Source organism: Anastrepha obliqua, chromosome 4, assembly GCF_027943255.1.
Source record: "Anastrepha obliqua isolate idAnaObli1 chromosome 4, idAnaObli1_1.0, whole genome shotgun sequence".
Taxonomy (NCBI): domain Eukaryota; kingdom Metazoa; phylum Arthropoda; class Insecta; order Diptera; family Tephritidae; genus Anastrepha; species Anastrepha obliqua.
Window position 1 is genome coordinate 35,096,161 of NC_072895.1, and position 27,032 is coordinate 35,123,192.

General features: G+C 35.7%; 2 protein-coding genes across 2 annotated transcripts; one reads left to right on the forward strand and one right to left on the reverse strand.

Annotated features, from left to right (window-relative positions):
• Window positions 1-1,311: 1,311 nt before the first annotated feature.
• On the forward strand, window positions 1,312-4,235 carry LOC129243747 (60S ribosomal protein L23). The gene is made up of 4 exons (XM_054881011.1): window positions 1,312-1,436; window positions 1,557-1,640; window positions 1,702-1,829; window positions 4,005-4,235. Exons 1-4 carry the CDS (start codon window positions 1,424-1,426, stop codon window positions 4,200-4,202), a joined length of 423 nt encoding a protein of 140 aa, XP_054736986.1. The 5' UTR covers window positions 1,312-1,423; the 3' UTR covers window positions 4,203-4,235.
• On the reverse strand, window positions 4,231-25,062 carry LOC129243746 (inactivation-no-after-potential D protein). The gene is made up of 14 exons (XM_054881010.1): window positions 24,793-25,062; window positions 18,602-18,672; window positions 18,452-18,541; window positions 16,064-16,186; window positions 14,647-14,719; window positions 14,419-14,591; window positions 12,868-12,958; window positions 12,438-12,793; window positions 12,220-12,372; window positions 12,054-12,125; window positions 11,745-11,856; window positions 8,851-8,990; window positions 4,542-4,838; window positions 4,231-4,489 (listed from the first exon to the last, which is right to left on the reverse strand). Exons 1-14 carry the CDS (start codon window positions 24,818-24,820, stop codon window positions 4,301-4,303), a joined length of 1,968 nt encoding a protein of 655 aa, XP_054736985.1. The 5' UTR covers window positions 24,821-25,062; the 3' UTR covers window positions 4,231-4,300.
• Window positions 25,063-27,032: the final 1,970 nt, after the last annotated feature.

The window sequence follows — 27,032 nt, forward strand, 5'->3', positions numbered from 1 at the left end:
TCACACATACTTGTTGTCGGCTTTTGAATGATGAAAATCAAAAATTTTAGATATTAGCGTCAAGCACCCGACACGTACACATATAAGCTGCAGGACATGCATGCTTGAGCGTGACCAGGAGCTATGAAACACATGCATATAACCAGAGGTGCATGCGCATAAAGTAATCAGCCTTAAGGTAAGCGAGTGAATACGTGAACGTTAAGTAAAAGGATTTAATAAATCGAGCAGATTTTGTTGTCATTATTTTGTGGCTGGTATTTAGCAACTCAGGGATCGAACTCAGGGGAATTGTTGTGAACCCTTCTATTGGGAAAACGTAACAAAACGGCTCTTTGCAATTATTGAAATATAACATCATTTAAATGTCCACCACGAGCACATCTACAGGTAAAATCCACCTAGCAGTAAGTTCATAAATGACTAATTGTTGAAAGCGCCGAGATATCGATTCCAAAACTATGTCAGCAACACTTTCGCGGTATTCAGCAGCAATCATCCAGTTTTAGTCTGCCAATTTTGTATCCTTAACAGAAACAGTTTGTTGAGATTTGTTCATCAACTTTTGAAATGTCCACTTCTGTCATCAATCTTTGAACTGTCGATAAAACAACGCCTCTAATAATTTGAATGAATAGATATCAGTAGTGAATAATTCCTAAATTGTGCCGTTTTTGGTCACCTTTGACATTTGTTAACCATACAGATATACAATTTGACACAGTAGATCAACGCGTTAAATTCATTGAATATCACCTGTCTACTTAACAAATGTCAAAGATGTCAGAAGAGGAGTTGATCGGGAAATTATTCACTATTGACATCTGTACATTTCACATAAACACAACATTTAACTTTGCTTGGTGTTTGAATCAACTGAATAGTTAGGACTAATCAATCTTATAATAATAGCACGATAAAAAATTGCTGAAATAGAAACAAAACTAAAATGGCAAAAACAGACAAAAAACAAAACTAAACAGAAGAAATAGAACAAAAAATGGGTGCTATTGAAGTTTTAAGGTAAGGTAAGTAAAATTTTTGTGAAAGTCTTTGGCAAACATTTTTTACAAAGAACGCGTTGCCAAATCTGCCATCTATGTTTCATGTGATCGAAAGGCCTCCACTCCACCTTTATTATCCATTTATGCACAAAAATATTCATCTAAAAGTAATAAATAAATATGTAATTATAATAAAGAGGCCTAAGCACTGTTTGTATACGAAAAATTTCGATTAGCTTGAAAGATTGTTGATCAATCAGTAGTATAGTTTAGTTGTCGATTAAAGAACGAGTTTGGTGTAATCGACTATTGCACGCGGAATTCTGCCTTTTATCTTAATGCTGAAAGTTGGCAACATTGGTTTATAAATTGAGTTGCCTCTTTCTTTTACTTCCTTTTCTTAACAACCGAGCAGCAAAATGTCGAAGAGAGGTAAAATTTATCTTTAAAAATCGTAGAATTTATAGCGAATATAAATTAAAATGTTGTGAAAATCGCCACAGTAACTGTGTTTATTGGTGAAATAAATGTTATTTATTTTGTGAATTGCAGGACGTGGTGGTACCGCGGGAGGAAAGTTCCGCATTTCACTCGGTTTGCCAGTAGGCGCCGTGATGAATTGCGCCGACAACACAGGTACATTAATTTGCTTTGTGGATGTGGAACGTCTTAACTTATACACAAAATTTTATTTTAGGTGCAAAGAACCTGTACGTTATTGCTGTACATGGTATTCGTGGTAGATTGAATCGTCTGCCAGCTGCTGGAGTTGGTGACATGTTTGTCGCTACAGTGAAGAAGGGTAAACCTGAGCTGAGAAAAAAGGTATGTGTGCTCTTTCAACTGAAGTTATGTGTATAAAGCTTCCTTTAATAACTCAACTCTTGTGCATAAATACTGGCTTTAAATCTGTTTTTAAATATATGCCCCATTAGTACAGTGTAAATAAGCGCTTAGGATGTTAGCATACATTTATAAATAGTATAGTGTGCAAAGCGACATTGATAATGACTCAATTGGTCCTTTGGATAACCAATTCCATAAAATGTGGTTGAGACCAATATTGTATTGTCCGGAGGAAAATGTTTGATTGATTGATTTAATAAGTGTATTGGAGGACTGTTAATTGCAACTGTAATGTTTGTGCCATAACCTTGCTTAGTTTGGTGCTCCACTAAAGTCTTCTGCAAATTTATCGGCTAAAGATGGATGCTTTATCGTTTGCCCTGTGAATTCTGTGCCGCGCACATGTATTTCTATTCACGATCGCTTATCGTGATAGACACGAGTGTTGTATGCAGTTGTATTTCTATCCGCGAAAAAAATAAATTAAATATTCGCAAAATTATATCAATATTTCTTTTGTAATGCGTGGATCGTTCAAGATAATGAATGCTAATTTGAAAAAGTGGTATAATGGGATAGGTTTTGTAATTCACTTCAAATAAATTAAACTAAATTTTAACGTTCCGCGGAAGTATCTTCGAGCTTCGTTGCCTTTCTGTGCTGATAATGTTTGAAGGCATCATGCCGGCCATGCTCCCATTGGCAGGGATGTTTGCGAATATAACCAAATCACATCTTTCGACAGTGATTTTTCTTTGCCTAAAACAACTTTTACTATTATTCTTAATTCGATGCCCTTGTTTAAGCATGATTGTTAAATAGTCCAAAAGAAATTCTGTGTCATAGGAAATAAATAAATATAGGTATTTATATATACACATGTACTAAATGTACTAGAATAACTAAAGAGTTTTAACCATTGTGATATATGTATAATCGGCGCGTACGCTGCGTCTTTTATGCTGCCAACTACAGTACACCAGCTTTTTCATGGCAGAAATACACACGAAAGTTTTGCCACTGACTGCCGAGAGGCGATCGCTATTAGAGCCCACATGTTTGTACTCGCGCACTTGTGCCCAAAGGTATTATAATTTTGTTTGCATAAAACAACCGTTATATATTTATATTTATATTGTGTATATATGTATACTAAAATGCTCAGAATGGTTGGAGCTCTAATTTAATTATCTCTGTCGGTCAATCCAACCCAACTTGAACAAAATAAATATATATCAGTGACACTTGGTCTAAGGGAGAATCGTTCAAAACTCACGCCCACCTGCCATGTCAGGGAGTGAAATCAAAAAGCAATTGAGATACTTTAAACTTGCACTTTTTTTATTAAAAAATTAATTGGCTAACAGTTTTTGATTAAACAGTTTTTTTTTTAATTTTTTTGGTATTGAATTTCTAGTCAAAGCTTGGCAATTCGTCGAGCACCTTTTATTTTGAAAACAGGTGCATATTATATTAAATATTATATACACTCGTGGGCAATAAAATAGAAGTGAGGCGTTATTTTGAGACTTATTATTTTTTAATTGTTTAACTCATAAAACAAAAGTCATATAGATCGTTTTTTTTTTTCAAACTTTGTGCAAAAATTATGAAAATACTTCAAATTTTCAAACTTTTTACAATAACTTTTGATGTGCAGTTTAAAGCCATTCAATTTTAGTACAATGAAGTGCAAGTTGAAGGTGGCCGTTGATATTTGACAATTTATTTGAATGGCGGTGCTAGCCCTTTTCTTCCTTATAAAATACTTGTTGAATATAGAGTTACTCCTACTTCTTGATAACCTCGTACTCTTCCCTATTTCCGTATAGGTTTTTGGCATTTCATGCTATTGTACATATAAACGTGCTCGACATAGATAATCCCCGTATTATATTTTAAAATAATAGATTTGCATAATTGAGTGCGAGGAAAGTTTAAGAAACAAGAGGAGTTTTTGTTTATGGAGATTATGATATTTAACTGGGAAGATACGAATAAGCTGACTTTCAAAGTTATTCAAGCGCATACAGAATATACTAGCAATCAAATTGATTGTGCTGCAATACTATCCTATGCTCTACAACTTCTGCGTAATATTTTATATTGTTGCGAAACAACAACAATAACTAAGTAATATGTTTCTCATTTCAGGTTATGCCAGCAGTAGTAATCCGACAACGTAAACCTTTCAGAAGGAGGGATGGTGTCTTTATATACTTTGAAGATAATGCGGGGGTGATAGTGAACAATAAAGGTGAAATGAAAGGTTCCGCCATCACTGGTCCTGTAGCGAAGGAATGCGCTGACTTGTGGCCTCGTATTGCATCTAACGCCAGCTCAATCGCATAGTTTTGAAAATAAATGATATAACACCAACTAGAATATCGTATTGTTTATTTAAATGTAATGTTTTATTTTTACAAATTTGTATGGTTATTATTAATGATTTATTTGGACGCTTCAGTGCGACAGGTAGGTTTGGGCCTTGAGATTTCCAGCGAAATTTTTCCATTGGCTCCTTTGAACAACGCATAACAAATTTCGAAAGTACAATTCTCCAAGGAATCACCATTGAATTTCGTTATGATGTCTCCTCGTTGCAATTTATTATCTATTTCGGCATAACCCGAAGGAATCTGAAAGAGAGTTTCCTTATAAACTGGAAAGGGTGCAAACGGACAAACTTACTATTTCTGAAATTGTGCAGCCGCGGTCATTTGGTGCCAGTGAAAGGCCCAAATCTTTTCCTGGCTTTTTCATAAATTCCACATTGAACTTTTCCATTTCTATTGGGTCTGAGCGATAAACTTGGAATGTCACGACTTTCTCGTAGCTTGTATGGAATACTTGATGTACTTTAAGTGTCGTCATTTCGGTACAAATTATCGGGCGACTGTTCACTTCCACTATATGATCAAAAATTTGAAGTCTTTTATCCGCCGCTAGTGCTCCTTCAGGATAGATATGTGTTATAACGCATCCAGTCTAGATATAAAAGAGTACGTTAAGAAGTTATAAAATTTGTAAAAGAATTGTCGCAATTTAAGTGCTTTTAGATCTATTGCCAAATATTTATGAGAAGTTATAAAAATAAACGAAACTAAATTCAAATAATATAAAATATTTTGCAATGATTACACAGATTATCTTAAGTTTTCAGTATTGTCTCAATGGGCTACTTCTGGTCTATATTCTTACCTCTGGATGTACATATGAATTTCAGTGTATTGAATTTTTTATTTGTTTTTGGTTTTTAGTAGGAAGGTATCTATTCGCGTTAGGGAATCTATGCAAAATTTGAGTGACTGCTCCTATCTTCTAATTTATATACATACATTCTTATATAAAAAATTAATTTCGAATTAAAGACTGATACCAAATAAATAAACCGTTTCCACGACAGTCGGTTCTACGTTACCGACGGGATTTATATCCGGCACTCCAGCAGCATTCCCCGTATGTAAGTATGGGAAATGTTTATGCTGCTACAACAACAACAACAACAACTAAATAAATAAATAAGTTCATCAGACTGCTTTGTCAGAATTTAGCCAGAAACAGGTTATATCAGGGAATGTTCTTTTAAGATTCAATGGACGAGTTTCTTGTTGACAATCCACATAAAGTTCTTCAATATTTGGTTCATTTACGCATACGTCTCCACCAAGAAATGCGACGCGACGTTCCACGACAGTCGGTTCTACGTTACCGAAACGACCCGGATTTATATCCGCCAAGGACTGTCTCTCCAGAAGCATTCCCCGTATGGAAGTATGGGGAATGTGCTACTACAACAACGCGACGTTCCCCACGATAGTTGGTTCTACGTTATCGGAACGTATGTATATATATTTTACTATTTACGGATTTACTATATATCCGGCCAAGGATTCTCACTCCAGCAGCACTTCCCGTACATGTATGGGGAATGATTTTGCTGCTACAACAACGACGCGGTCAAAGATTGCCTTACCATGACATCCAAATTGTACTTGGAGTCTAATTCAATAAGAGTTCTTATATTTGGCTCCATGGGCGAATAATGTCAGGCACATTTAAACTCAACATGAATCGGGAGTATTAAGTAGGAGGAATCTATTCGAAGAAAGAGGAGGGGTCGAAATGCGATAGTTCGAAGAGCATGAGCCACTGGCCGAAGGATTTGAATGCGGAACATGTCATGTGTGAGTGAAGATGGCGATGGTGACTGATGCCCATAAGGCAGTTATGGACAGAGAAATAGCGCACTTATGGTGATCTCTAGACGGAATATTATTTTTTAGAAGATTAGCTCTTCTTATTTGTGGTGTGCGCGTGAATGTTTTTTTCACAAATCGGAGGAGCTACAGTTTTAAGCCGAGCCCGAACTGCAGATATTTTTATATGAGGAGTTTTTTCATGGCATTGTCATTGCCTGTCGAGGGGCGACCGCTATTAGAAAAAAACTTTCAATCGTTTTGGTGTTTCACGCACGAACTCATACGACTACGGCGGCCGCGTTCCCACGACACACAGTGCGGCCGATTCCCAAAAAGCTGGCCAAAAGTCGAAAAAAAAAGTTTCTAGATAGAGTTTTTTTGTCTTTGGGTTGGCTACAGTAATGCCTTGTGTAGTGAAAACCGATCATAGCAACGTCCTGTACCCTAAGTATCCTATGTATTTTCAGTCGCAACGTGGCCTTCGTTTGAGCATCGTATTACTGTCGATGGATAGTGAAAGTTGTACATTTGAAAGATTTTGTAATGGAGTAAATTGAACAAAACCAAATGGAATCATCTTCGGAAGGTTAGTAAAATACGAGAAATCTTTAGTACATATCAATACCTCGACACAAAATTTTTAGCTGCAGCAATACGTAGATACATTTTTTGCAATTTTTTTTATAAAATTTGAGTTTTCAAACTGTATAGTAATACAACGCCGTCATATGCTGCTTTGAAACCTATTAAAGGTTACTCAAAAAAGTAATGGTTACTGAATAAAACAAGATTCAGCTGCTACCACTTGCTACCTTGCGACCCCGAAAACATATAAATTTACATGCATCTTGATTATGTTCTAGAATATACGCTATTTCACGTGAGGGGGTGGCCGATAGGGGTGGAAGGGGGTGGATTTTCAAAATTTTAAGATCAAATTCGTAATCAGCAACCCCGACAACCCCCGAGTAAGAAATTTTGAATCAATTACTTAATTTTTTGAGTTTTGGCCAGCTTTTCGGGAATCGGCCGCACTGTGTGACAGTCGGTTCTACGTTAACGGAACGACCCGGATTTATATCTGGTCAAGGACTGTCACTTCAACAGCATTCCCCATATATGTACATATGTATGGGGAATGTTTATGCTGGTACAACAACAAAAATTACGGCTGCCGCCATCAAATGCAAAAGTACAGACAAAAATATGTTCGAAAGATGCCTGCGTGAAAGACTACAGTTCAGCAGGACAAAGCTATCGTTAAGAGAAGTGAGCTTGACCCTTTTAAGTCATCTCGTGCGATAACGCTGGAAATAAATGAGGATATTATCAAACACAGTTATGCGAAGACGCCTTAGCGAAAATAAATTGTAAGGACGTGCCATCAGAAAAAACCACTACTGTTGAAAAAGAAAAATTAAGGTACGTTTGTTTTTTGCAACTGTCCATAGAAGCAAAGACGTAAAATTTTGGAAAATACTACTTTTTACGAACGAAACTAAAATTAATATAATTTGTCCTAATGGAAAGACTTTTATTCATCGTGATTTCAATCTTTTGTAGATCGTAAAGCACGGTGGAGATAACTAGAATATTTGGGGATCATTTGTTTGGAATGTAGTTGGACCAATAGTAAGAATAAATGGCAATATGTACATATAAGTTTGCTTATCTTCATATTCTCAAAAATGCGATGGAGCCATACTCATTCGAGTCCATGGCACTTATTCATAATTGATAACGAAACCAAGCATATAGTACAAGTTTGGGAAAATGGGGTTTCCTAAGAAAAAAATGGCAATTCTAGATTGGCCAGCTCAAAGCCCCTACCTTTATGCCATTGAAAATCTGTAGAACGATATTAAGGTTAAGATTGAGCAAAAAAAGAATTAAAAATGTCAATGAATTATGACAAGGAGGACAGGATCGTGGCACTCTCTTCCTTTTAGACTAGCTTAGGTTATATTAGCTGGCTTAAGCCACGCAGAGACCATTTTGGCCCATAGCGAGTCCTATTTTAGCGAAAATATGCATCGCTTAAGATTCGCGTACTGGTCGCGAATTTTAAGAGTTGCTCAAGCTCCAGTTCAGGAATACATTCTAGTCTTTCAAAACTGAGAGCACCCAGGTAGCATAGTTTTCGAGAGAGACGGGCATGCTCTAGGGTCTCTTTTGTGCCCTGCTCATAACATAGGCGTGGAGTTCAGGAAGCGTGGAACTCTATTCATTCGGATAGATGCCAAAAGTTAAAGAAAGTTTCCCTCGCAGATGTGAAGCAGTTCTAAAAAATAATGGATACTCAACAAAATACTAATGAATTAAGAAATTAAAAAAAAAAATAATTTTTGAAAAAACAAATTTCCGTTTTTCTTGCAGATCGATAAAAGTGCAATGTTTTAGTATGCAGTTCAAAATGTGATAAGTTCCAATTTTTCGAGCTTCTTATAATTGTGGATATCGAATTGTTAATTATTTTGCGTTTTTTGAAATAGATTTGGACAAAGTAATTGTTGTACTAGGCCATTCAGTAAAAATGATCATCATTACTTTACTGTCCACATAATTGGCAAACAAAGGGTGTAATTGTTGGGTGTGCGTCTTGATGTGGTTCCAAAATGAGGTATCTACAGTCTTATGCCGTCTCCGAGCGGCAGATGGCTTTTTATGCTTTCGTTATACTAGAATTAAATAAGCTACAAAAATTCCTACCGAAATACAAATTACAAAATAAATAAAAAAATATTTTTCTCATTTCCTTTTTTTAATTTATGGGAAACTAGATTTTTTAGTTTGCTTACCTTAACGTGGTTGTTTTTGCCACCGACCACTATTACTCCGAGTGGTTTCTTTTCCACTTTCACCTCAATAATAATCTTCTTGTTGGGCTTGATTTCCGCAACAGAAGGATCTTGTGGTTTTTCGGCTTCAGCTTTTGCTTCTGATAAGAGAAAAAATTAAAATATTAAACAAATTAAGTTTTTATCAGTATTAGGAAAAAATCATTTACAAATGTTCACGAATCATTCTTTTTATCCCGAAAAGCGAATCTTATTTTTTCTTTTCCGTTTGCTTTACTTACATAGTATATGTGCAAACTAGGTTGTTCAATAAGTTATGTGGTTCGAAAGACATAATTTCATGGTTTGAAATACACTTCATTATTCAGTATAGTCTCCCTGAACTTCAATACACTTGTTAGAACGAGATTTCAATTTATGAATTCCATTCCTGAAGTGAGAATCTGGAAGGGCTGCAAAATACACTTCTACAGCTGTTATGACCTCATCATTTGATGAAAAACGCTTTTCATGCATCCATTTTTTTAGGTCTGAAAACAGATAGAAGTCGCTAGAGGCCAAATCTGGTGAATATGGTGGATGCTCCAACAATTCGAACTTTAATTCATGGATTTTAGCCATTATCGAAATGCGGTCGTGATGAAAAATAATTTTTTTCTTTTACAAACTGGGTATTTTTTCACGAATTTATTCCTTCAGTTGGTCCAAAAGGTTACAATAATATTCAGAATTTATTGTTTCACCAGTTTGCAGTTCACAAACAACATTTCTTTCCCACCCCAAAAAATTAATGCTAACATCTTGACCTTGGAGACGAACTCGTTTCGGAGTCGAAGAACCTGGTTCACACAAATTTTTAGGCTCTTGTTTTGATTTAGGATTATGGTGTTAGACCCAAGCCTCATCCATAGTGATGAATCGACGCACAAAATCCACTTTATTCTTTCGAAAGCGCTCTAAATATTGCTTAGAAAGTCACATTGGAATGTGTTTCTGGTCCATTGTTAGCGAATGCGGCACCCATTGCGCACCCAGTTTGCTGAACCCTAATATTTCAGTCAAAATATTAATTACACTGCCCAATGAGATGCTTAGGGCTTCTACTAAATATTTTTCAGTAAGTCCACGATTTTCCAATACGATATACTGAATTTTTTCAACGATTTCTAGTGCTGTTACTGTTTTTGGACGTCCTTGACGTGGATCGACATTAAGGCTTGTACAACCACGCTTAAATTCAGCAACCCATCTTTCTACCAAAAAGTCCCCATGCACTTTCAACATTCGTTCATGAATTTCCTTTGCCTTTAAACCTTCCAAAAACAAAAATTTAATCACTGCACGATACTTGACTTTTTCCATTGAAGGAAATACTGCTACAGGTCGATACTAACATAAATGGCTTGTAAACAAAGAATGAATTCATATGAAGAGTATCAACATAAAAAAACAAAATAGGACTAGTAGCAACGCCCTCTCTTGAAAGCCGCGACACTGATTCAGTGTGATGCGATCTCCGGAAATGATATCTACATTTTCACTGATAGCCAAGCGGCGATAAAATCACTCCCAAACAGTTGACAACCTTCAAGGTAGTCATGAAATGCCGCACATCTCTTAACGAGATGGCTGAGTGATTTCACCTAAAGGCATCCTGGCCATCGCGACATTGAGGGTAACTCTAGAGCCGATGAACTAGCGAGACTCGGCACCAAATTGACTGATGAGTACATAGACAATGACATAGGGATACCCTTATAAACATGTAAGTTACTCATCCTTGAAGCAATCGTAAGGAAAGCAAACGAAAGATGGCGTAATGAAGCCACCTGCAAAATCGCCTGCCAACTGTCGCCGACTCTCGATGCTAAACGCACAGAAGCTCTGCTAAGCCAAAATAAACACAGTCTTAGCACACTGATTTCAGTTATAACGGGGCAGTACCTAATAGGTAGACACGCCCAAAGGATGGGTGAGCAAACGCATGACTTCTGTAGAAGTTGTTTAGATGAGGACGAGGACAAGACAATCTCGCACCTACTGTGCCATTGCCCTGCTCTATCCAGAAGTAGATTTATTATTCCCGGTAAACAATTTTTTAATGAGTTGGAAAATCTCAGTTCTGCAAAAATCAGAGATGTTCTACAATTTTTGAAAAGCACACACTGGTTTCACAATGGGCTATGAGCCTGAGTGTGTCCGACAGAACAAACGCTTCAGTCTAACCTAACCTAACGCCCTCTCTATCGAACCGCAAAACTTATTCAACAACCTAGTATGTCTGGCAATTAAGTTCCGAGAATTTGCCAATTAAACAGTCCTTAACTCTATAAAACGATTCCAACGGTGTTCGCATGATTGGAGGTAATTCTCTGAAGTTGACCTGTTCAACACCATAAGTTTAGTTGGCCTTACCTCAATCAAACGCGTTATTGATATCACATTGCGACTCGAAATAAAGGAAGGTCCCTTTTTTCCGAAGTAGCGTTGCCAGTTTTCGAGTTGTTAATACATTTCCGGAACTTAATTGCTACACCTCATATGTAATATCATTAAAATACAAGTTTTAGCAATTTCAGTAATATTATGGCCAAATCAGAGTTGCACATAACAAAATATAGTAATTTTTCACATTTCTTTAAGTATTCTAGCATAAAAAATTTAATATATGTTACTTCGCAATTAAATGCATTAAACCTGTGATCATGGCAGTTGCGAATCACCATGGCAATACAACAACTAAAAATACATTTACGTATCATCACAATTTTCTAGTGCGTGAAGCCAGGCCATTGACACTTAATTGTGAATTGGCTTATGAAAACAACAGCGGAACTTTCTTGTTAAAGATTGATTCGTGACAGCAAATAATATAATAATTAAATACTTCGAACCTTCTTTCTTCTTCTCCACAACCTCTTTTTCAGCCTTTAGAGCCTCCTCGGTTTTAAGAGTTAACAGCACAAGTGTAACTATGCCTTCGGCGCGTCTTATCAGAGCAACTGCCTAAGATTGTATTAAAATTATACGCTCTTATCTAAATTATTTTTCCAACTATCAGTAATGTAAAATGTGTAATAAATCTAAAAATAATTATGAAATTGTGGCAATTAACATTATAAAATGTGCGGTTTGAAAATGTGAAGACATATTTTTCGTTCCGTTCGAATTAAAAAGGAATGTACCAGGTATGTGATAAATACCTCATCATAATTCGATTCTGTAGTAACATCCTTGTTAACAGCAAGTAACATATCACCAACTTTTACTCCAGCCTGTAAGAGCATTCAGAATAGAATAAAATAAGATAAAAAGTGTTTATCGGCACTGATTAGAGTGATCAGTTCATTTGATCAGTTAGAAAATTACCGCTACGGCGTTGGACTCCTCACGTAAATCAGATATAAATATGCCGTTGCCCACTTCGACATGCTTTCCGTAAATTACCATAATACCAAGGAAGCCCTCTTTTTTAACTTGCACTGACCGCGCATTCGGATACAGCTCGAATAAGAACTTTGTCTGTATAACAATAAAAATAATTTTTACAGAATAAATAATTTTTATGTGGTTATAGTGCCGCATACATCATCGACTTCCTTCGGGAACTTCTTGATGGGCTTTACTGATATGCCTTCGTCATTATCTTTTCTGCGTGACGTAATAAGTATAATTCGCTCGCAGTCGATGTTTTTGAATATTACGGATGCATTCAAATGGCAACGATTCTGTAGAACATTGCCGTTTACCTCGAGTATCTCATCGCCTGCTTTTATATCTAATGCACTTAATGGACCATTGGAATTGATGCCAGCGACGAAGCAGGCCATTTTTCTTCTATCCGTATGACCGGCCAATGCCAAGCCAAGCGAAACATTTGGCACTCGCGTCACTTCAATTTTGCGCAGGTCCTTCATTAAATTGTAACGTTTTTTTATTTTCGCTGGAATAACGAAATAGAATACGATTACGGGAACGCAGATGCCAGTATTCGATTCGCGTCATACGAGTACATACCCATTGTGTATCCGAACTCATCGGGTTGTTCCTTGTCTCGTTCTTTTTCTTGCTTGTTGAGCTTACAATTACCAGCAGATGCTCGATCGATCTATATGTAGAGTAATTAAAAACTATTGTGATAAAACTGGAATTTATTTTAATCGTTTGCTTTAGACTATTTCAGTATCTTTAGTAGCATCAAAGCTATATCTGCGGTACCCAAAGCGGTGGAACGTGTTTGAAAAATTTTACTCAATAAGGAGATTATTAAATGCTTAAAAAGAAACGGATAAGTCGTACCAATATTTATAATTTATTGAAAGAGCGGATGAGTGTGCAAGGAAAGGCTCTGAGTCTGACCTTCATCAAGTGGTAGAGGACATTAGTATTGCTCTAAACGAACTCTACGCCGCGATTGACTTTAGCGTAAACGCGGAAACCAATAGAAGGTGGTCTCTGGCTACTAACTGCGGGGTCTCCAAAGCGCTCTGACCAAAACTGAATATTATAGTTATATATATGGCGCGTACATCCTTTCTGGGTGTTTAGCCGAGCTCCTCCTGTTATTTGTGGCGTGCGTCTTGATGTTGTTCTACAAATGGAGGAACCTATTGTTTCAAGCCGACTCCGAACGGCAGATATTTTTTAAGAGGAGATTTTTCATGGCAGAAATACACTCGGAGGTTTGCCATTGCCTGCCGTGGGGCGACCGCTATCAGAAAAAAAACTTTTTCTTCATTTTGGTGAGATTCGAGCCTACGTTCTCTCTGTGAATTCCGAATGGTAGTCACGCATCAACCCATTCGTCTATGGCGGCCGAATATTAAAAGGACAAAATGCCTGCTTGGTTTCAACAGATCTGTTACCAGCGTCGTCACAGGTGTTATAGCGGGTCATTGAGCTATTGGCACCCTAGACAGTATAATGGGTGTACCTCACAATGACTTCTGCAGGAGTTGTGGGTGGAGATGAAAAAGAAATTGAGTCGGTAAAACACCTCCTCTGTGAATGTCCTGCACTTTAAAGAAGCCGTGCCAAATATCTTGGCGATTATTTCTTTGAAGACCTGGGAAATTTGCAAAATGTCTCAGTGGAGGGACTGGTAATCTTCTTAAAAAGATCTAAGTGGTTTAAGCAACTAAGTTAGGGGATAGAAATTAAATGCAGGTATCACAAAAGGGCCTCAGGGCTTGTCTTAGGCAAGCAACCTGGCTAACCTAACCTTACCTATAATTTATGTAACAAAAATAACCTCCTTATATACGATCTTTAAGGAAGTTTCTTAAATGTCTAAACTATTAGTAGGAGGAGAACTATAGCATTGGAAGCAGTAATTTCTACAAGATTGCATAAGTCGTGTTAAGTTACATTAACAAAAGTCTTAGTTCTTCTACAGTTTTCAATAAATTCTACTGATGATAATTGATGTTTAACTATAGCAATTCTTGATTGGTTCGAATAATTTTTCACCACGGACAATTAATTAATTAAGAATTAATTATAATTTATCGCATCAATCACTGGCCAATATTACAGCCAAATCATTCAAATAAAAACAAATTGATTCACCTCGTAACCAGATTCTGTGCGGATTCGGCCAGTCATGTCTCGTGTGTCTTCGTCATCATCGTCGTTAGCTGTATAATTCGCAGCAGGTTTTGCGCGAATGGAGGCAGAAAACGTCGAATTTCTAGGCGCCTCTTTCGGAGCCACGTTCGGCTTATTCGTCGACATCGGCGGTTCTTAAAACAAAATCGTATTATTATATTTTACGTACATTTGTATGTAAATATTTACCTGGAGCGAATTTAGTTTTTGCTTGCACATAGCCATTTTCACGTTGTTCACGTTCGTTCGATTTCTTCTCATCCTATTTGTAAAGAAAAAAATTAAATAAACCAGTAAATATCAGTACTGATTCAATCAGGATTTACTGAAGAAATTGCACTGATCGACAAGTCTTTGCCACACAGATTCTGTATACTAATTATTAATTTACCACTAAAAGGGAAACATTTTTTTTTTGTTACTCGTAACCACAGATTTGTTGTGATAGTTACTTATTATTTTACTGTACTTTTTGCCAATATTACGGTAGCATTCACTAAAGGTGGTGGCGCTAGACCAACGGCAATGCTTTGCACATAGAAATATTACGACAAAAGAAAGCAATTACGTTATTAGTTTCTCAACATACGAAGGAAGGAATCATCCTAACAGTTTTTGCCTCGTATGTGATGAACAGACTTTTAAAAGTCAGTGACGAAATTTCACTGAATAAGTGAAGTGGTGTTGTCGTGATTAATTTGGTTTCTCTCTGGCTCATCAAATTAAGTATTGGGTACCTCACTGTACGACATGAGTATAGAATCTTACTTGTTAGGTAAAGGGAACGCATTGTATGGCTTTTGGAAAACCTATGATCCGGGCAAAAAGACTACATAACTGATTGCTTCTTTTAGGTACTTGACTATTAGTTAGAGTACTGGCGGCGCATTGATTCACTTCATAGTGAAATGGGATTGGTAAAGAACGACGCGTGTAATATGTATATGCGCAGAAGAAAGGAGTACATTAGAATCTCCTTTGCCACTGCCCCCTTGCCACTCTGAACAGAACTCGTTACAACTGCCTACAACTTTTCATCTCTGAAGGATATTGCGACAAAAGTTTAAACTGTTTCTTAAAATTCGCCAAGACATGCATCACGACTATGTTTAAAACGACTCCAACAGCATTGGTAACACTACGGACCCTTGTAGTGCTTGTGAGATCTATTCAGATCAGCCAGATATAGTTAACTTAACCTAACCTTTGCTTGACTAACATAAATGAAATGCATATGGCGTCAAAACACCTTTCACCTTTAACAATCTCATCTTGACTTCTTTCCCGATGACCTAGAAGACGCTAGCGACGTACATGAAGAAAGGTTCCATTAGAATCCGACATGGAAAAACAATACCAAGGTAAATGTAGTTCCCGCTTGTTTAGAAGATTTGTAGTTTAAATAAGGTCTCAGATTTTTGTTTTATAAAATATAAAGTGACTGTCAGAAAAAAAAGTGTGGGAGACACATTTTCTCTACACCTGTTTTCCACCTTGGGGAGTCAAAATAAAGTAAAAGTACCAAAAAAACCCATGTGACAAATTAAAAGATCATTTTTGTCGATCAGTGTTATCCAGCAAAGCATAAATACATATATGTGTGTACCTTTCCAAAAGTTTGAATTTCAAGATTTATTTTGATGCCAGCATCTTTAATTAGTTCGATAACGGCTTGTTCTGTAGCATTTCGCACGTCTTTATTATTGAGGGATAGTATTCGATCGCCCACCTTAAAATATAACTCGGTAAATAAAATTTAAAAAGAGTGTAGTCTAAATAGGGTAGCCTAAGTACAGGTATTTTTTTTATTTTTTATTTTGACACTGCCCACATTTTCCCGCTCAAAATCTTGACCGCCAGCATTAAGTAAGTAATAACATAGATTACTGATAGTCCACAAAGAAATTAAATTTCGTTCGAGATTGTGACTCTATGTTTTATGCTTGACCAATTTTAGCAAATATTAAACATTTATTTTCAAAATGGGTGCTATTTATTGGTTGAAAAAGGAGTTTCACTTTGATGCATTTATACCACATGTTGTATGCACTCTTTGCGCTCTTATAATAGGTTCACATATAACCAGAATATTTACATTTTCGCGCTTAACTCCCAATTCGTAATTAAAAGCAAGATTACCCATACAAAATATCTCTTCCGAAATCCGAGATTATTAAATAATCTAAAATTATAAAGATATTTTTTTCCGTATGACCCCGTGTTTTCTGTGCTATTGATAATTTATTACGAGTGTAAGGGAAAACGTCAATGTAAAAACTATATAAAATGGACGCCGGCAAAGAAGAGAAGTTTGTAGATATAATTCTAATGAAATGTTTGTTAGATATTATTAATTATCTGTCCATATAACAGAAAAAAGCTTGAGTCCATAGATGCTTTGGCCTGTTATTGCTTATTATAAATTGCTTAACCGAATTTCACATGCGAATTCCTGCCATAATATTTTGCAACCTCAGTAGACGTCGTTTACGGATTTCCTCCAACTGTCTATTACTGTCTCTGGGCTGTTATTTGACCCGTTTGGATGAGACGTTTACGAGTGGCATGAACGATTAAGGCCTTCGAAATCGAAAACTGACGATTTGGATTTGCGCCATGTTGCTGCAAGGTTGGTCCCAAAGAGATGCAAAAAATGCACAAAAAAATGGGCCACGTAGATATCGCCAAAGACATGATTTCCAAGGCTGAATCCGACACAAAATTCATGAAACGCATTATTAGTGGAGACGAGACTTGGAAGGTGAGGGCTTATGAGTACGACACGCAATCCAGATATCAGGCGGGTAAGTGGAGAGTTCCGAATGAACCAAGACCAAAAAACCCATGTCAATTTCAGCCAAAAAAGAAAGCGATGCTCACCGTTTTCATGGATTACCACGGTATACCACAAATTTTTGCCAAAAGGTCAGATCGGCAATAAGACGTTTACGTGAAGCAATTCGGCAAAAAAACGAATTTGTGGTAAAGCAACTCGTCGATTTTGCGCCATAATAACGCACAGTGTCATCATTATCCGTGAATTTTTTACCAAGAACGAAACAAATACCATCCAACAGCCAACGGATTCATCTGATTTGGCTCCCTGCGAGTTTTTTTCTGTTTGATCGAGTCCAAAAATCACTATGCGGATGACATTTTATCAGCCGAAAGGAAGTAAAGGAAAAGTTGAGGACTGCCTGATGTCTATACCGAAAATAGAGATCCAGAAATGTTTCGAGAGCAGGATTAAACGTTGGCATAAGTGTGTTGCAGTTGATGGGGAGTACTTTGAGGGTGATAATATCACTTTTGTGGAATAGACTTATATCTTTAATTTTCTGTTTTATAAAATATAAATTTCAAAAAAAAAATAATAGGATTTTCCTCCATATGTAATGTTAGATCTTTAAAGTGACATTAGTTCATTTATCTGTGGTCACAATCAATACCAACTGTAAAGCATCCGTACGTCAAGGCAATATGTTTCTATAAATAAATGACAAAAAAAAAATTTTAGGCAAGTAGGGACTTCATGTAAATGTAGACTTTGTTAGTATACAAAAAATCTTTCTCAAACTAACATAGGCAGTTATTGCTTTTGACCACAGATATTTAGGTAAGAACAATATTTTGTTGGGGTCTTCATCAACCAGTCGCGAATGCCTCTTCCAAAAGTTCAATACTGGGAATTCGATGTATTTACCTTACAGTATTTTGTATTGTTTTGCGTATCACGAAATATGCAAATGAATTTGGTTAAAATATATTATATGTCCATATGTGTGTAAGCACATTTCAATCATGACGATCATTGAAATCAAGTAATTATATTTCAAAAACGCGCTCGTTCAAGCGCAAAAAAGCTCTTTAAGTGGAAAATCTTTCGTAGACCCTCAATCATTTAAACCGTTTCCTTTAAGGCTTGGTTGCAAACTAAATTTTGTTTCCTCACACGCGGTTTTCGGTTTTCTTCTCAAAGATGTATATAAATTACCTTTAATTTTCCACACAAATGGGCCGGGCTGTCTGGAACTATACCTTTTATAAAAATTCCTGATGTTTTCGAATTTGGGGAGTCTTTCACCTGGTGGTAAGTAAATATTTTCAATTCCGAATATCTTCATATTAATATCAAAGTTATCACCTCTCCTCTAACTATACAAATACCGAATGACTTTTTCCCTGTTTTGTCCAAAGTCACTGTGTGAATGAGATCTGAAATAAAAATAAGTATTTTGTATTTAATTATTGAAAGGGAAAATCAAACGTATGCAAAGCAACGAACTTTTTAATAGGAGCATAACAATTTTGTATTTAAATAAAAGTGTATTCTTAATTTATTATTATTATTATTATAAAATTTTTTATTTCTTTTGATTTTACATTCTTAAAATGTTACTTAAGAGGTTTTGTGAATGAGCCAGGTTTGAAAATTATTAACCATGACCATGACCATTAACTGTAGTGAATGAGTTCGCGTAAAAACCATTTCTAATGAAAAACAAAATAAGGTCTTGGTGAGGCAACTTCATACTCTCCATTTGATCACGAAAACGGATAACGTTTTAAGGTGTTATATACCTTGTGAGCCCGAAAAAATGGACGATTGCCATACTTTTTTTTTAAATATGTTTTAAAACTTTTATTCAAATGAGGCATATAACATACTGAAGGGTAACTCTCGAAGAATACATTTTAGTGTTTTTATTTTAAAAATTGTTATTATTTATTGTTGATATCGCCCCTCCCCCGAAAGGCAGTTTTTTTAGAAGAGGCTTGCGATGATCACGGTAGCGTATGAGCAGCTCAACTGAAATCAAAAAAATTAAATGTTTATTGTAGAAAAATGTTTTTTGGTCAATCTGAACGGTTTATTTACACAAAAAAAAATTTTCTATAATAGATTCGAAAACCGCTTTGCACCGATTTTTGAGGGGTTGAAAAATTAAAAAAAAAAATTAGTTCCAGCGAACTCTGCAAATATTTATAAAAAGTGGACCGTTCAGATTCACGAGCTTGTAACTTCGAATAATTAAAAAAAAGTTTATGCAAATCGGTCATATAGTTTTTGCTAAATAATGACGGTATTTTTCAAAAAACATGACTTCGAGATAATCGCGTCTAAAGTTTTGCGTGTACTTCATTTATGGATAATTTGCGCGCTTCCACGGTCTGTAACTTTCGTTCTGGTGCTCCGATATTTATGATTTTTTCAATTTATATTTTTAAGATGATATACTTTTAGAATATGCAATAAAATTTTTCTCGATTTTTTAGTCCAACACAAGGTATACGAGTATAACCGCTAAAGGGCTATGATAATAGAGCAAGCATATAGAATGCCCGTCACCTTAAAAGGAAACGTGCCTTTGTCTGCCATGGCAAGAGCAAGGGCTGACTTCAGAGCTATCTAAGAGTTCGATGGATGAGCTAAAGAGAGACAACCATGAGACTTTGCGGCGTCTTGTGAAGCTGCTAGTAATCTATTAGTAGTAGACGAGTGACTTTTCTCAATCGCCATTAAAGCAAGATACTACAAGATCTCGCTTATTTGCGTCCACGCCACGACCTGACATAAGCAAAGATCGGTGCAAAACAACGAGAAGACACGCGAAAAAAACGGGAAAGTAAGTATATTCCAAATAGAAGTTTATAGTTAGAAAAAAAAAATAAAATAAAAAAAAAAAATTATATAAATATTAAAATATTGACTTTAAATAACTTCAAACCAAACTTTCAACATTGGATAAATCTCAAAATTATAAAATTTTCCCAACAATTTTTCAGTTTCTTCCTATACTTAAGCCTACAAATAAACCAGTTTGTTGTAGTAAAGACTCCATTAAATGCTCCTGTGCCAGTTGAACGCACCTGTCGAAAATATTGCTCCTGTAAATGCCTCAGTCCAAAATAGCCGATTAGGCAAATTTTCTAATAATTGGAAATCCACATTTTGGCGAATTGTGTATAAAGAGATTTTTTGAGAGATATTTTTTGCTCTAGAGATTTTTAAAATCAAAAGCAGCTCAAGATATGAAGCCTCTTAATAAATTGAAGCTCCAAAGGTTCTCCTTTTGAACGATGTAAAAGTTATGCCATGTCCGAGTTTGCCTGATTTAAACCATTTATTTCATTTTTTTATTGCATTTTGCCATATGTTATTTTATCCAAAGTTGAAGTCCCCACGCTTAGTATCCGCATAATAAAAATGTGTATGCAAAATGTATGTAATATGAAATGTATGTAATATTCCCTAAAATTCTTTAAGGCCACATTTGTATATTCTCCGCTAAATTTTTGCACATGATGTCATCTCGTCCTCCAGTTATGTAGCTGCAACAAGTAAAGCCAAGTCTCTCCAAATGCCTGATGGATAAGCCCGGCTAGGAGCCCCTGCAAATCGAGAGTTGGGGTTTTCTAAGTCTTAAACGTTTCTGGAGTGCTTCCTATCCGCGGGTGGACAAAAGAGTCTTGTGATCTTATTCGTAAGTGTTTTTGCCCAGCGCTCGGCGAGTTGATCTTTATATTCCCTCTTATAAAGCAAATCACAGGTATCCAAGGAAACTCCAATCGTATCCATCATATGCAAACGCTGTCTTGGCTCTCCTACCTAGTCTAGCTCATCGGCGACTAGAAACCGATTTGAGTTTAACATCAAAGTATTTGGATGTGTTCGAAAGGGAAGCCAACCACTTGCCGACTAGTCTTGGGTGTCGGAATAGATGTTTATTTCCTTGAAAATTATTGCACTAGTGAGCAGCCATGCAACCACTTAAGTTCGGAGGAGAGCTACGCGGGAATGAACTCAAAGTTTCTTCGAATCCATCAGCCTCGCCCATAGCCTAAGTTAAGCCTGATTGCGGAACGTGCAGCGGAAATTGTGTGTACGAAGTCAACGCAAGAGAAGCGGTCCTAGGCGGCCTAACGCCATCTTCTTCAACAAGTTCTGCCAGTGAGGACTCCATACAACAAATTTTTAAGCCCAATTAGACTGTTATTTGAACGTAAATATCATCGCAAACTTACACTCTTTTTTAACTTCACATCGTCTTGATTCTAACAGTAAGCGCCTAAGTTATTTTGACGAAATTCAACAAAGCGTGCCAATCTGTCGATTTCTGTCGATTTCTGCACGGTCAGTCGCATTTCATGTTGAAATCTTCGATGATTCCGTACATGAATGATAGAATACAAGATTGCGCCCATTTGAAAGGTGTGACGTTATACTGCTGCATTCGGAGGTTTGCCATAGCCCGGGGAGGGGCGACCGCTATTAAGAAAAACTTTGTCTATCATTGGTGTTCCATGCAGAGAAATTTGAACTTGCGCGCTTCCGAATGGCATTCGCGCACCAACGCTTTAGGCTACGGCGGCCGCTGCAGTTGCGCGAGAGAAATGTGAAAACGCGAACAAGAATGCAGGCAACACATGCATAAATTGCACAAGTTTGACGTCACAGGCACAACGATTCTATCAAATTCACGGAAAGCGAATAGCAGTACGAGACGGGCACTCCCTTCGTATTCTGTACATCGCGGCTGCCGTACCGTACAATTGCATAGGTATGATGGGAGACGTCATAAAGTGTGGTCCTTATTCGTCGAGAGAGGACTTTACGCGGACATACGAGTAAGACTGTTTTTTTGATACTTTATTTTGCCTTCCTTCGCTTCGCTTTTTTATCCAATTTAGAATAGGCAGCTCCGGCGGGGCGGTTGTTGAGAACGATTTGGGTTAGTCTAACAGGGCTCAGCCAATTTCTAGTATAAATCTCTTTAAAATATTTCGAAAAGAAAAGTTATAGAAAAAAAGAAAAATTATAGAAATTTTTGAAGTGCATGGCCTTTTTGTCGATGTTCTATTTCTCAGAATGTATCTTCGAATTTGAAGAAGACTTCATCGTTCTACGTTTCCAGCATTCTTGGTGAGTTTTTATTTTTAATGGTTCCTTATATACAATATATTTTAATCGCAATTCCAATTTTTTATTTAAGATGACCATAATCGTCCACCGAATAAATCTTAAATTATAATTGCTGTAGTCCTAAATTTTAATTGCAATCATGGTAATTGTAATCCTCAAGCCTTCGATGAACGATTACAATAATTTTAGTATTAAAATTAGTAATTTTAGTAATCGTAAATAGAAGTATTTCAAGCAAGGTTCAAAAGTTAAGTGGGAAAGAACTTTAGCAAAGAATACTGGGAACGTAAGAATTGCAGCCCTGGGAAACTTCTAATAGCTTTTTTTTATCAGAGATGGATAATCTTCAAATATATTAAAGGCAAAAAGTTGTGAATGTTTTCCGATGCATAAATTGCGATTTAAACGAGTCATTACGCTTCATAAAAAATATTGAGAGCTTCTGTTTGGTGAGGCCAGAGCACATTCGATATATTCTTTAGAAGCACTACGACATATGTGAAAATTCGGAGCAGAAAATATTGCACTGACCCAATGCAAGCGGTTGGCCTATTGTCGAATGTTGATAAAACCCTGGAAATTGTAGAATCGGAATCGTAGAAATAAAATGAAAAATGTTCTTAAAGTATAATATCTTAAAAGTATTGCGTGAAAATTTGAAGTGAATCCGACAAATACTTTTCGAGTTATTCAACAAGAAACAAAGTGCGCTTGGGCATAGATTTCAATAATATTTGTACTGCTTTTCAAAAACCTAAAAAATTCGTGCCTAATCGAACGATTTGTTTTTTTCAAAATTTCGATTTTTTTTATTTAATTGTAGGCTTTTTTCTCGAAAATCTGGAAAATATTTCCTGAGGCTGCCATATTGTTAATTTTGAAAAAATGCCTCTTCGATCAGGCACAAGATTATCTATTAATAAAACTAATTTCTCTTGTCCGATTGATTTTAGATAAATCTCCAAGGACTTGTGATGATCACCGCAAGGGACTTCTGGAGAAACGGGCTCCACACAAACAGCAAACACTTTTACAATTATTGTTTTTTTTTTTTTTTTGAAATCTTACCAAAGTCAAGTCGAAATATGATGTTTTAATGCTATGTTTTTATTTTAGTAAAATAAAGCCATTGATTAGCAAAAAAAAAAAAAAATTATGGAAAATTATCATTTTTCGGGTCTCTGACTACCCCTAACCCCTTATGTTTTTTCACAAATGGAGGGGCCTACAGCTTCTTCATGGTAGAAATTTACACATAGGTTTGTCATTGCCTGCCGAGTGCTGCCTGCTATTAGAAAAATCTATCATTTGATTTGTCATGCCCACAATGGGCTCTAAGTCAGGGCTGCACCGAGTGGTTGTTACCCACAAACGGCATGCATCGGTAGCTTCATAATTTGGTATATATAATATTTTAAACTATTCAAGTTTTTGAGTGAATTCTTCATGGCTTTATGCCAGGAGGTGAAGGTGTGTGAGATGTTCCAAAGCACCCATGAAGATATATCCTTGTACGTAAATTAATACTTGGGCTAATCACTATTAATTCGATAATAAAGATTTCTGCTCCTATACATACCCCCCATAGCAAAACTCTAACTACACCACTCTTTTTTTATAAAGATATAGTTCGTGCTACAAAAAAAAAAACCATAACTAGTTCAGCATTTCATTAAACCAAGAATTTCTAGAATTTTGCTGGGCATGCAGTTTTATAGCCCAATGTATTTTAGTATAACAAAATGCAAGTTTCAAGTCACTACAAAATACCACTAATTTTTAGCAGGTTTTGTCAAAAGTGCACTAAATAATTAATGCAATTAGCGGATAGTTAAAATATTGAAAAACTGAAGATTTAGTCCTAATGAAACCCTTATTTTAACTATCACTATTTTTTTAGTGGTAGTGCAAAATGCCCAACCTCGATTTTTAACAATTTTTTTCGCTGAGTTGCCACGCATTTTCCTTTATACAAAATACATGCTTGAATTTTTTTATGTAGAAGAAAACGGCTAGCATCGTCAGATACAAAATTGCCAAAAATCATATTAATTGCCGAAATTCAGCGGTTAGGGCAAGTACATATATGGATAAATATTTTTCTCTCTGAGCGCGTATGCTGGTAAAAAAATACTTATCGCTTAACTAGTTGATTCGCACTTTAAGTTGATTTTAAATTGTGTGGCTAATTAAAATTTATTAGCCAAGGTCACATCGTTGTAATTTTAAAGATTAAAGATTAAAAATTTTGTTTTTTAAACTAGAGTTTTTTCTCACTATAATCATAAAATTATACATAAATGTAATTTAAAAAAAAAAACGAAATCATAGTCCCAAGTTAGCGATCGTTGAAGTTCACGAATATTCTTATGTGAATAAATATTTTCTGCGCGAGGTAAAGTTCGACTTACCACCACTGCCAGAACTTATTTGCACCATTTTGGGGGAAAAATTATTCAAGACTTTTTTCTTAAAGTTTAGTTACTTTTTACCCTGAGAATTTTTTTCGTTAAAATTAGTTTTTTAGTATTTAAGTAAACTCGCATTTATTATAATTTTTTCCTTCAATGCATTGCACATATTTCCTTTATGTGTAACGAAAGAAAATTTTGAAGAGCTCACGAGCAAGCTCGAACTATCCAAATGAAAATCGCGCCTAAACTGATTTGTGAAGCGCTTAAACTAACTGACTTGTTTCATTTGTCTTGACTTTTTTATTCCCATGACGCGAACGCGTCGAATGTGGAAGGTACTTGCACTTATTGATTATTGATTCTAATGGAGGGCTAAGCTGTAAGTGCATTGGGTTTATACAACTAAGGGCTGGCAGAATAATTACTTTTCTGTTATTCTTTATGCCACACGTCTTACGAAAGCGGTTACACTCGTACACGCCAAAGAATAAAGAGAGTCTACAAGTCATTTAAATTAAACAATTTAAAATTTAGTACTTCTGATTCTAGCAAATAAATACGCATTATCTTGTATGTATGTATGTATGTACATTTGTTCTAAGTATTGCCACGATGTAGTTTTTAGGAAATTTACTTACAGTATTTGTACATAAACAAATATGCATTCTTGCGGGTATTACAGTCGTACATACATACGGAGGTACATATACTCGTACCTGGTACATTGAAAGCTGATGCTTTGGTTGTAGGGAAATCATTACGCCACGAAGGAAGCCACATAACTGAAGCCGACACAACAAAGACGGATCGATATCGTTGGCATGCGAATGTTTGTAGTTTTTAAGAATAAAAAAAAAAGATATTACACTGGTCATGACAATTCCAAAAATTGTGTGTAGTACGCATTAAAGTATATTTACTGCAGTGTACATGCGAAAAATTATTGCAATAATCGACATGGATATGACTAATATTCAGTTACCAATTGAGCTTCGACAGTATGAAGCTCTGTCCATACAATAACATATTTACGTACATACATATTAGGTATGTATGTATGTTTAAAATATTCGTCTAATCTATGTATGCATATGAGTGAATTACAAGAGTGTTTCCAGAATAGCAGGCAAATCATTCAGGTGATTAGAAGAATAAAGGCCAGTTGCTCAATATCTGATTGATATGGCATTTAACCAACGTCTGATAGCTTGAAATGACAATTTCTTTTTCACCAAGGTCTGATTAGCTTACCTCCGACAAGGTCTATCATTGCTAGTAAATTAGAAAAGAGTTTAAAAAATTACATTGTGTATAGAAATGTGCATATAAATGCATATATAAATTAGAAAGGTGAAAGATTTCCTTGTCAATTTTTTAATTAGAGTGTGGAATTCATTACCCGCCACTATAAAGATTGGATTTAACAGATTTAAGCGGTTACATATGTCCAGCAGCGCCAAAAATGCGCTGAAAAACTGTTTTTAGTAGGTATAACAACAGAAATATATATAAAAAAATTGTATACATTGTTTATTAGTACTTTTATTTTATTAGCAAATTTATTTTAATTTTTCTATATAAAAAATTACGTGATCCAAAGTACAATGAAAAAAGGTGCTCCACGGTTTGCATCATTTCTACTTAAAATTTTGATGGATTTAGTTATTGTCTGTGTAGCCGGATTTTTGAATTTCGAAAAATTTTGCAATTAACGGCATTTTAAAAAAGTATGCGTTTTACGTAATAAACGTCACACCTTAATTACGTTTATAATTTTTTTTTATAAAAATATCAAAAATCTGGCTCGTTATACTATAGAGAAACACTTTTGATTATTTAAAAAAATACCGCATCAAAAATTATTAAAAAGTGTTGAGTTATCATGCAGACCGTGCCGGAAAAAGTAGCATAGTTTCGAGAAAAATGAGTTTAAACTTTCAAGTGAATTTCGCTCGAGGTCAAACTCACGCATCAATCTCTCGTCGGGCAGTTACATTTTCTACCATAACTTTGTATCTATGAGGAATTTTTACAATACACTTCTACAGAAATACGCCTAAAACTATAATCTGCAAAAAAATATCGATTTTGTTTTTTAAATTCTGGACGTATGTAACCCATTAACTACAAGGCACAAGTCCATGATTACTTTAAAAGTGTCTTTATTCTCTAACAACTACTATTTTTCTCCTTTTTTCTAACTTTTCGTTTCTTACTATAAAAGCCATGTTTTATTA